At 43.0% G+C, this 12,640-nt stretch overlaps 1 protein-coding gene across 1 annotated transcript in view; it reads right to left on the bottom strand.

The window, feature by feature from the left end:
* Positions 1–11,183, bottom strand: part of myo1f (myosin IF) — a 154,988-nt gene extending 143,805 nt beyond the window's left edge. The window contains exon 1 of the mRNA XM_068016402.1: positions 10,719–11,183. Coding sequence (XP_067872503.1) covers positions 10,719–10,721 — 3 coding nt within the window. The 5' untranslated portion in view covers positions 10,722–11,183. The remainder of the gene's footprint in view (positions 1–10,718) is intronic.
* Positions 11,184–12,640: the final 1,457 nt, after the last annotated feature.

The raw sequence follows: 12,640 nt of genomic DNA, 5'->3' as shown, positions 1-12,640 counted from the left end.
TTTTTCCACTTACAGCCTAACATGTAGGTAATGGTGCAGAGACTCATATACGTGTTTGCTCATGTACCTATTTTGACCCTCCATTGAGGAACATGTTTGACAGCAAGCAGACTGCATTTACACTTCCACCTTTAAAAGGAGAAAACTGCATGCAATCACAGTCATGGGGAGAGGTCCGCAAACCTCTGGCCTCTCACTTGGTATGAGGAGGAAGCTATGGAACTGTTGATCAGGCAGTGGGACAGAAGACGTCATCTGTGTGCTGATCAGGAAACTCCTAGCAAGTGATGTTTCTTCAGCTCCTGCTGCTTGGATGAACTTTCCCCTGAAAATGAATTGTAATGCTTAAGCTCACAATGTGATTTCAAAGTGCAGTGGACATTGTGCAGCTCAGATACTCCTGTTAACCACTCCTTTTGCCCTGCCCTCTTAGGAGAATACAACTAATAAGCAGAAGAGGAAGAGCATCAAGAACCAGGGTTTCCCCACTTTGCCAACCCTATCATTATGTCGCATTTTAAAAGGAAACACCTTTTCAAGCACTTATAGTGGTGTGTCAGTACATGCAGCAGATGATGGTTTAGTTGGAGGAGAGAGCAGGGAAATGGGATTAGTTATTTCAATGTTCTTGTGAAGAGCTCTTACAGATTTGTTGGGCTGAGTAACCATCTTCTGTGCTGTAAATTTCTATTATTCTTTTGTCCACAGGCTGCAACTGCAGCACAATGATGGATATGTACACAGCCATGCAACTGACCCTAGAGAGCATAGCAGCAAATCCAAGGCCTGTTGTAGCTTCTACTGTTGATGCTCAGTGTCAGAGCAGATACGCCATCTCTTGGTGCTTCTAAGATGCAAATATAAACATTTGGTCTGCCTACCCCCCTGACCAAGCTTTTGGCCACCTGTCCTAATATCTCTTTATGTGGCCTGCTGTCAAATATTGACTGACAATATTGCTGTGAAGTGCCTTGAAAGTTTGACTACATTAAAGGTGCTATATAAACACAAATTGTTGTTGTATTATGATTTTGCCTCATAGGCTAGTGCCATATATGTGCCTCTTGCAAGCATCTTCAGATGCCTACATGTGTGAGAAGGGATCTAGAATCAGGTTACTTTTGTAATAGCATAGGAGAAACAGTTTGCAGTAGATTCCGCAGGGACCTCAATTGCCCTGGACAAGGGGATAGGACAAGAAAGTGGAGCTGATGTCTGAACTTCTACAAGATCTTATTGAATGGCGGAGCAGGCTCGAGGGGCCACATGGCCTACATCTGCTCCTGTATCTTACATTCTTAAGGGCCACCTTGGTTCCCCAGGGCTCCTACTGGATAGCAGCATACAAACACCTCAATCCCTCCTGCTACTCAGACAGCACTGAGGAAAATGAGGAGACTAAGATTGAAGTGGCATGCAATTGGCGACCAAGGAAAGAGTACAAATGGCCCTTTGCACTTTCATTAAAGATCTGCTCATACAGAAGTTATATTTGCAGGGTTTTTTATGGCAAATCAGCTGACTGCTTGAGGGAAAGAGGATCTGAGCTACATTTGAATACATGAATGAGATGATGTAGTTGTCAGAACGGGACCATAATGACAGAATCACAGAATTGTTACAGTGCAGAAGGGGGCCATTCGGCTCATCATGTCTGCACCGGCTCTCTGAAAGAGCTACTTCCTCTGTTCCAGTCCCCTGCCTTCTTCCTGTAACTCTGCACATTCTTCCTTTTCATAGAACTGGCTAATTCCCTTTTGAATGCTTCAATTGAAACTGCCTCCACCAAGTTCTCAGGCAGAGCATTCCAGACCTTAACCACTCGCTGCGTGAAAAAGTTTTCCTCATGTCACTTTTGCTTCTCTTACCAAATACTTCAAATCTATGCCTCTCATTCTCAATCCTTTCACGAGTGGGAATAGTTTCTCTCCATCTACTCTGTCCAGACTCCTCATGATTTTGAATATCTCTATCAAATCATCTCACAGCCTTCTCTTCTCCAAGAAAAACAGGCCTAACTTCTCCAATCTATCTTCATAACTGAAATTCCTCATCCCTGGAACCATTCTTGTGAACCTTTTCTGTACTCTCTCCAATGCCCTCACGTCTTTCCTCAAGTCTGGCACCCAGAATTGGACGCAATACTCCAGCTGAGGCTGAACTAGTGTCTTATACAAGTTCAACATAACTTTCTTGCTCTTGTACTCTATGCCTCTATTAATAAAGCCCAGGATACTGTACGCTTTATTAACTGCGATCTCAACCTGTCCTGCCACATTCAATGACATGCACATATACACCTGGGTCCCTCTGCTCCGGCACCCCTTTTAGAATTGTACCCTTTATTATATATTGTCTCTCCATATTCTTCCTACCAAAATGAATCACCTCACATTCCTCTGCATTGAACTTCATCTGCCACCTGTCTGCCTATTCCACCAATTTGTCTGTGTCCTTTTGAAGTTCTATACTATCCTCCTCACAGTTCACAACACTTCCAAGTTTCGTATCATCTGCAAACTTTGAAATTGTGCCCTGTACACCAAGGTCTAGGTCATTAGTATATATCAAATAAAGTCAGGATCCCAACACTGATCCCTGGGGAACTCCACTACAAACTTTCCTCCAGTCCAAAAAACATCCATTAACCACTACTCTTTCTTTCCTGTCATTCAGCAATTTCGTATCTATGTTGTTACCGTCCTTTTTATTCCATGAGCTACAAGTTTGCTCATAAGTCTGTTGTGTGGCACTGTATCAAACGCCTTTTGAAAGTCCATGTACACCACATCAACAGCATTGCCCTCATCAACCCTCTCTGTTACCTCCTCAAAAAACTCCAGCAAGTTAGTTAAACATGATTTTCTATGTTGGCTTTTCTTAATTAACTCGCATTTGTCCATGTGACGATTGATATTATTCCTACCACCGAAGTTAAACTGACTGGCCTGTAGTAGCTGGGCTTATCTTTACACCATTTTTTGAACAAGGGTGTAACGTTTGCAATTCTCCAGTCCTCTGGCATCACCCCAAGTCTAAGGAAGATGGAAAAATTATGGCCAGTGCCTCTGCGATTTCCACCCCCACTTGCCTCAGTATCCCTGGATGCATCTCATCTGGCCCTGATGCTTCATCCATTTTAGGAGGATAGGATCTTATTTAGCTGAATGTGTTTTTATGGACTGTAGCTACATATGTGCGGTAGTTCTCAACGGGTCTAGATTAGAGATACAGCACTGAAACAGGCCCTTCAGCCCACCGAGTCTGTGCCGAACATCAACCACCCATTTATACTAATCCTACACTAATCCCATATTCCTACCAAACATCCCCACCTGTCCCTATATTTCCCTACCACCTACCTATACTAGTGACAATTTATAATGGCCAATTTACCTATCAACCTGCAAGTCTTTTGGCTTGTGGGAGGAAACCGGAGCACCCGGAGAAAACCCACGCAGACACAGGGAGAACTTGCAAACTCCACACAAGCAGTACCCGGAATCGAACCCAGGTCCCTGGAGCTGTGAGGCTGCGGTGCTAACCACTGCGCCACTGTGCCGCCCTAAATATGAGATCATCTTATAATAATATTAAAGTAGTCTACTTGTACATCCTCTTCCTCAATCAATGTCTCAGATGCCTGCTCACCCTTCTCAGCTTCCTTTTCATCCCTTGGGCATTTAATTAGCTATTCTTTGCAAATGACAAAATTGTGCAGCATGCAACAAACCACAATGATGCAAGAGACCCTATCATGGCAGTCAATGGACACTTCCCCAGTTCTACACAGGCACCAGAATGCACCTTCAGTTTCCCAAGGTCTGCCCAATTACATTCCTGGAGGCAATAGGAGTAGCACTGTAACACGGGCCTCAGGCTCTGATCCAGTGTCATCAGTTATTGGGGTAGGGGGTGACCTTAATTACTGATAGGTCAAAGGCAGGTGTCTGAAATGACCTGTGAACAGCAGATGAATTGTTAACTGTCTTAAAAAAGGACTCTGACAGCTCCTATGATGGCATGTATTCACATCTGTGATTATGTATACCAGTTGTACATTTAGGGAATGATACCCTTTTGTGTTGATCAGGTCGATTGTGCTCTTGAAGGAGGAATATATGGTGATGTGGGTCCCATTGATGTTCACTTGGAGCTGGGGAAATCCAGTCAGTCTGTAAAAATGGACAACCTTCTCAGCCTGAAGATCCATAAGAAAGGAGATGAACTGGGCTGCTCAAACAAGTTATTAGCTTGATGTGGTAGGAAGCTGATTAGATGACTTGTCCCCTGATGCTGCCTGCAAGGAAGTAGAGGCATAGAATTTCAGGGCCACAGTTACTTTTATTGATACTGGCAGTCCGGTTAGTTCTGGTTCAGGTGGGCTGCAGGTCCAAGGTAAAGTAGATGGCACATCTTTGTTGTCTTGTGATGGAAGTACAGCCTTTGTAAAGATTGGCAATTTCAGAAGTTTAGTTAAGACTGCCTGGGTCTGCTGAGATGGTGGACTAGGTACGTGCAGGAGGATGACAGATGATACCGAATGCAGCCAGATCAGTTTGGCTTCTCCGTCTTGTTATTTCTGATCCTCTGATCCTCTTCATAAAAAAATAGTTTTTTTTTCATTGAAAGCTATGGGCTTATATAATGCTGCAGGGCTCAGTGAAGATTCCATTCTAAAATCACTGCTAATTTTTTTATTTAATCTTTTTTAGGTCAGTATTTCCCTTGCATAAAATTTTGAGATATTAACTATCCTTTGTTTATAACTGGAAACTATAAAATTATTGCTATTTCTTGTGGTTGCAACGGAGTTGTGGCTCACTAAATGCCCATGATTTCAACTGAATAAAATAAGCATGACTAAAATTGTCACTTGAAGTGGTCACTGCTTTAAATCCTTTGAATTTAAGATTTCCTTGCATTTATACTGCCCGAGCTACAGAGTGTAGAGCAGTAATCTACAATTTGCAGCTAGTGTTTAATATGAGTATTGGTTCTGATCCCTCAACTTGCTGCAGTGTGACTAGAATGGAAAGCCACTGCTTTCAAGTCAGTTCTGCAAACTTTCTATCTTGGGTCCTTCATTTGGTAGAGCAAGGTCTAAATCTAGTTTTCTTTGAGTTCAATAACATTAGTTAGTTACACACAAGCCTTTGATCAATGCAAGTCCTTGTGCAATCTATTAATTTTATATAGTCCCAAGCAGTAAAGAACATTCCAAAAACGTCTTCCAACATTGAATTGATGAAAGGAGCTTATGTGTGGATTACAAGGTTGTTATAATGAAGCATAATAAAAGAACAACTGCAAATCTGAAACAAAAATAGAAAATACTAGAAATAAATAACAAGTCACAACAACTCTGAAAGATCAGAACTGATCTTTTCTCGTTACGGATGTTAACTGGCCTGCTGTATATTTCCTGTATTTTCTATCCTTATAATGAAAAATGACTGCGGATCAGAAATTGACCCTCATGCAAAGTCTCCCCTGGCAAATTAACCTCAAATGTGCACAACAAAGCACAAAGATGGATCAACATTGTCAAATACTTAGTTTGAACACCCAGCCTCACCATAAAGTTCATATATAAGGACAGATTTTTAAAAGTCCTTCTCCACATATTAGAAAACTGCATGCTTGCCCACAATCTTCTGATATAGGTTGAGAGTGGCTTCTCAAGTCCTTAAAGCCCTCCGCCTGCTTCAAGTGGCAGTGGAAATTTCATTGGCTACTTCTAGACTGACTGCATTTGCTTCCTAAGAGATCTCTTTCCTGAGAAATGTGTTATGAATTTCATACTTGAGCTCAAATATTATGTTCTGGCTTCTGTCAATATTTGGGTTTATTTCCTGTTGTGATGACAATTGGTCCTGTGCTACGTTCCTTGGAGAATCTTGAAGTGGCAGGTAGCAATTTGGGAAGAAGCATGGCACCCTGCTTTGAGGAGTACAGTACTGAACTGTTGGTGTAGGAAGTTCAGCAGAGCAGGGATGTTCCCTTACCATGCCATGGATGGAAGATGCCAAAGACAGTTACAAGGAAAGCGTTGCAACAGGGACTGAGTCAATGAATGCCAACAGCATGATGCATAGGATATGGCTGCAGTGATGAAGAAATGCATCAGGAGCAGCAAGGTACACAGCTGCATGGACACCTCTTATTTCTGATCTGTAGCAAGTAACACAAACATGTTGCAGCACCACATCCTCATTAAATATTCATCAACTCTTTGATATCCATTACCTCGCCTTCCACCGAATCCCTTTTCCTACCTCACTTCCTCCAACACATGCAGGAAAACAATATTCCGCTGGCCTCCTTCCCATCAGAGATGCTGCTCAAATCTGGCCTTGCAATCCTGATAGTCTTTACCATCACACATATGGTACAGTGCTTTCGCTGCTTATTCTCCTGCAGGAAATGTCTGCTCACAACAGAAGGGAGCGGACCTCAACAGAAGCAGGCCTGTGGCAATATAAGCTGACACTTTTTGAAGAGAAGGCCTTGGCGATCCAGAGGCAGGATGTCCTGCAAGGGGCTGGAGATGGAAATGCAGGAGAAATGTCCCTGTGCAGAGTTTGTATGAAACCATCACCATAATCCTCCTGGTTATGCCCAGAAGCACTGACACACAAGTTGATGCAATATGCTAGATGTTTGTCCACGACAGCTCTACACAAGTATTGAGTTCCTTTTCCTAGCAGTTGCCTCTTTCTGTCTTTGCAGGTATGGCCAAAGAAGAATCAGTTAGCTTCTCTGAGGAGCAGTCTCAAAGCGCCTCACCTGAATTCTCAGACTGTTGCCCTAAGACCCCTGGGCTGGAATGTGACTTCATCCTATCAGTTGGCTGAATGGGGAGAGCTATTAAAAGCAGTTTCAGCAATGTTACTGGTGCAATGAGTCCACTCGCACACAGGTCAGCAGGCACAGTGACATAGGAGGTATCCAGCAGCCCCTGGACAGAACTGCTGATGCATAAGGTTTCTGTTTCTCACGATGGGGAGGCTACCACTGCAGTCCTCCCCCCACCTGACAGCTCTACAGGAACTTGAAAGCAGGCAGGGCCCAGCTGAACCCAGCTTGGTGAAAGTGCTCCAGACTGAAGGAGGCTTCTCAGACAGTCAGGCTGGCTAAAGTCAAAAGCATCCTTGATCCTCAGTGCCTGTTCTGGAGACATGCTGCCAGCCACCACCCAGGCTCTTGCCATAGTGCCTTTAGCAAAAAACATGAGACGAGTAACTGAGCACAGCTTTCACTGTTAGGAAGGAGGAACACTATGGGTAGCAGTCACTAGACACAGTGACACATTGAATAGGGACAATTATGACGTTAGGAAACACAGTTGTTGAGTGTAGACGGTCACATTTTTCAGGGAACTGGTGAATAGACAGCAAAGGAGATGCAAGAGCTTTCTGTCACAGCAGTATGGACCTACAAGTGCTGCATGGTTTTCTTCATGCATTGATGGGCAAGGTGACAATGTTGCTGTGAGGATGTGAGAAAATGTTTGCCCTCATGATGGGGACCTCCCAAATTGCTCCAGCAGTTACTGTGGTATTATCTCCTCTGCTGCCTGTCCATTGGTATCAAGGATCTGATTTTCAGTATCCTGCTATAGCCCCTCAATATAGATGCCTTTTCCTTTCGCAATATTATGTGGGATGCAGAAAGCCACAGTGATGCAGGAGACTTTGGCAGGCTCATACTGCAGAAACCCCTCCTGATCTATCTGAACACTGGATGTGCTGCTTTAGGATGCCTAATGTATTCTCTATTATGGTCTTTGGATATCTTCTCTCAGCTGGTGCACTGAGATTTTGTGAGGGAGTCATCAGCCTGGGCTGCAGCAGGCACCCTTGATTACTTCACTTGATTGTTGTCTACAAAGTGGGTGAAATGCCTATTTCAGGTGTAGAGAAACACACCCAAAGTGGAGGTCAGCCAGAAGACAGCGATAGCTGGGTTGTTATATATTGTGCAGACCCAGTGCTTATTTTTCATGGATTTTGCACCCTAAAATTAGCTGCACCTAGGGTATGAAACTCAGGAAAACATGGCCCTATGTATTTTGATTTTTGGCATTCTATTTAGTGCATGTTGGCCTACTGTAATTCCGTTTTTCAAGACAATATCTCCTGGGAGGTTACAGATATTTCAGTGTTACAATGCATTAAAATTACTATGTATGTTGTAAACCTCTAATTTGGCATTGACATTCTGTGACATCTACGGCACGATTTTCCCATCGATTTCGGGACTCCAATGATGGGACCAAATGGGAGTCTTGAGCCCACACTTGCCAGCAGCCAGAATGGCAGAGCTATTTTCCCCAGAGGTGACCTCCTAATTGGCCGCCTCTGCACTCACTGTTCAATTCAGGATGGCAGGGAGGCTCCCAAATCTGGAGGGCCAATAGGAGGCCATCCTATTGATCGGTAGCCGCCCTATCAGAGGTGGGTGCTGCCGAAGTAGGTAGGGAGGCATGAGGGCACCGCTATTCCCGGTCACTGGGGCACAAATTGGGGAGATAAGAGGAGCCAAAAGGGTTAGTGCCATTGGACAGGGGGCGAACACCACCCCCCCCCCACCCAACTATTGAGCACTGCCGCAGTCATGGCCGTTTATTAAAGTAGCATCTTCTCCATTGAATGGAGCCTCAGGCTCCCATGGCCTCCCAGACTGCCACAGGGAGACCACCTCCACCAAGCTGATGGCCTCTGCATGTGGTGTGGGGCTGCTCCGTCACTGGAAAAATGACGGCTATCTCGCAGAATTGCCCCTAATTGGGGATTTAACTATGTAAATAGTTTGGTGCAGGTAGCCGATCCGGGCTCCCGTCCATCCTGGGATAGCTCCCCAGCAGCAGGAATGCATTGGGGAGCTGTCCCCGATGTGGCTCCTCCTATTTTCCTGGCCACCCCATCTCCAAGCTCACCAATTTAGGGCAGGAAAGTTCTGCCATAGTAATACCTAATACTGCTACCACTAGATGGAGCTTCAGAAGCAGATGATCCCCATACTTATACCTACAGCATCAATTAATGCATGTGGAAGGCTCTTCATCGAAGGATTACCCCTAACTTTGATAACCATGGGAAACCTATCAGCACAAAAATAAAAGTACCTTTAAAGACTTCACTGCAACTTTACTGTGCCAGTTTGGTTCAGTGGCAATACTGAGTCAGAAGGTTGTGGGTTCAAGCTCCAGTGCAGGCCTTGAGCACATATTCTAGGCTGCCATTTCAGTGCAGTGCTGAGGGTGTGCTGCACTCTCCGAGGTGCCATCTTTTGGATGTGATATTAAACAGAGGCCCGTGCACATGTTCAGTTGGACATAAATGATTCCATACACTATTCTCCTCGTGTCCCAGCCAAGTTTTATTCCTCAAACAACACTATCAGAATGGATTAACTGATCATTTATCTCATTGCTGCGTGTTGGAATCTTACTTTGTGCAAATATTTGTTGTGTTCACTTCAAAATTGACTGTGAAGCTTATTGGGACATCCTGAGGATGTGAAAAGTGCTGCATAATTGCAAATTCTTTCTTTAAGGGTCCTGCACTTTTAATTTGGAATCTAACTCTAAATTATTCAGTTAATTTGTGAAAAGACACTGTTTACAACACTCGTCAATAATAATCCAGATATCCTGATGGAACAAAATACCATGGTAGCTCAGAGGCAGCAGTGGGATCACTTGGATTTAACTATGAAACTATTTGCAGTGAACAATTTTTAGCTTCAGTAGCTTCAAGTGGAATAAAGGCGAGTCGATATAATCAAAACAAGATCTTTAAACCAACTTCTAGGAAGTGCCACAGCTGAACTTTAACTCATATTTTCTGTACTCACTCACTGCGCATGACAAACATTTTTAGATTGTAAAGTATTAAAACATAAGGCTCAGAATTACTGTTGGTGATGGTGCAGTGAAATGAACATTTAAAAGAACAGACACAGGAATACCAGACAGTAGTGCCATTACAGGGAACTACAAGTTCCATCCCTCTACTCTCCCTATCCAAAAAGGGTTAAAAATAAAAACCATTAGACAGACCAGAATTGAAATAGTGATCTTATTTGGAGGGTTATATATCGAGAAACACAACAGTAATAGAGCTATCCAGAAACTTGCTAACAATGCTTACATAAAAGGACTTATTTGACTACTTCCAGAAAAGAAACATGAACTTAATACTGAAATGGGTGTCTAGTTCCTATTTTCTCCATTTCCTGTTACTGATTTTGTTTTTGGAAAAAGTTAATATTCACTTGGAGTTTGAGTAATTTGACTTACAACTGAAGTATTATATGTTGTAGGGTGAATGGCAAACCCTTCTGTAGACCAAATGACACTTCACACATAACTAGAAAAAGCTGCAAGAACAAACACACAACTGAATTTTAGTAAAAGCTGGTGAACAAGCTATATTGTCCACCACTGTTAGAGCACTTACTGGTAAATTTAATGTCACAGAGTTAAATGACAACTGTAAAGCAGAATCTTCTTTTGAAATGTCAGAGACCGATTGACGACAGGAAAGTCGGCAGTTGCGGAAATCAACCTGCTCGGTGAAACATAATTTCCAGCAGTTTCAAGACTAGAATTTGCCGGATCCTATTCCAACCACCAGTAACATTTTGAAGACAGTTCAGAATGCTGACAACTTAAATACAACAAAGATGCAAAGAGATGAACTGACACTCACCATTTTGCAGTTGAAATGGATTCGCTTCCCTTCTGGTGACCGTACTGCAATCTCCTAATTTGCAAATTTTCCACAATCCACGTTCTGGGTCTGTTTAAATTAGCATTTTATGCTCAAACAGTAACTTGATCATTTCTTGTACCGGTGTGTCCTGCTAACGGGCCGGTTATTTTGCAGTAAGCTGCAGGCTGCGGATCCTCTACTTCCTCTTTTTTGATGTATGCAGTTATCCATTAACCTGTGATTGGCAGTTCATACGGTAATTCTGCTCAAACCGCCAAGGCTTTAATGACGGGCCACTTTCAAAAGAATTACTGGATACCGAAAAATTGCAACAGATACTAATGACAGACTAACGAATAAGCGGATACACTGTACTATATATAAAATGCAAGACAGAGTTACAAAGACATAAAGACACCCCCATTGATTTTTGGGGGCTTTTCAAGTTTAAATTGCTGTGTGAACTTCTGAAAGGGGCAGTTACAATAACTAGCTCTCCCATTCTGTGCATTTCACAATGGGCAAGTGTTGCAACTGGATTGTGACCCAAACAAGCTCCATCCATCTTCCCTCTGAACAGTAACACACCTCCTTAGAGGGTGAAGATTCATCCAAATGCTGAAGACACCAGATACAGCCAGATTTCTGGTGCTAATTTCAGGGTTTGAATCACGAGGAGAGTCTGGAGACAATTTGGGCAATAATTTGCTGTTAAGGTTAACAGTGAGGCTAATATTCGCTGTCATTTAAGTGCGAATGCTGTAGTAATTTCAGGCAAGGGCTGATGCGCGGTTCAACACGAAAATCTAAAAGCCATGCTGTTAGCTTTGAGAAAAAAGCCAACTCGCTGAGGGGCTGACCATTAAAGACATTGAATGCTGTGAAGTTGCTGGACTTGCACAGAACTGCGAAGAGTGATACAGAATAAACAGCACTGAAACAGGCCATTCGGCCCACCTAGTCTGTACAGGAGTTGACACTCCATTATAATTTCCTTCCATTCCATCTACCTCATCTTGGCCTTTCAGCCTATCTTTCTATTCTCTTTTTTCTCACATGCTGATCTAGTTTCCTTTTGAAAACATCTAAGCTGTTTGTCTCAACCACTTCCTTTCGTACTGACTTCCACAATCTAACCACTTTCTGTGTAAAAATTTCTCATTATTTCATGCTGGATTTAATAGTAACTAACTTGTATTAATGGCCCCTAGTTTTGATTCTCCCACAAGTGGAAACATCCAGTCCACATCTACCCTGTGCAGCCCGTTCATAATTTTAAAAGACCACTATCAGATCGCCTCTAAATCTTCTATTTTCTTAAGAAAAACCCCACCCTGCTTAATCTTTCCCGACAACTGTAATCTCTCAGTTCTGGTATCATTCTTGTAAATCTTTTTTCCACTTTCTCCAGTGCTTCTATGGAATGGCGACCAGAATTGTGTACTGTTCTCGATGTGCAGCCTGACCAGGGTCCGATACAAGTTTAACATAACTTTACTGCTGTTGATTTCTATACCACCAGAATAAAATCCCAGTACTTTGTTGGCATTTTTAATTGCTTCTCTGATCTGTGATGCTGCTTTTAATGATTTTGTTCACATATCCACAGATCCCTTTGCTCCCTTATCCCATTCAGTTTCTTACTTTCTAAGGTGGTGTTTCTGTTTTTGCAATGTTTCAGCAATGCAGCAGACTCAAATTTAATCCCCGCTGATGGGCGAGCTGCTTCTCGAGATGTCACAGGTGACACAGCTCTCCTCCATTATTAAAATGAGGTCTGAGGTCCAATTTCAGATGAGCCTCTGACCCCAGCTTCTGGGGTCACACACTTGGATTTCCATCCCTTTATTTCCACAGGATTTAGCGTGCAATTCTTCAAAAGTTCTACTTGCACAGTAAATGTGAAAAAAACTCACAAC

The sequence above is a fragment of the Heterodontus francisci genome, chromosome 36, assembly GCF_036365525.1.
Source record: "Heterodontus francisci isolate sHetFra1 chromosome 36, sHetFra1.hap1, whole genome shotgun sequence".
Classification (NCBI taxonomy): Eukaryota; Metazoa; Chordata; class Chondrichthyes; order Heterodontiformes; family Heterodontidae; genus Heterodontus; species Heterodontus francisci.
The sequence above is the reverse complement of the archived record's forward strand: the minus strand, read 5'-3'. Positions and strand labels throughout refer to the sequence as shown.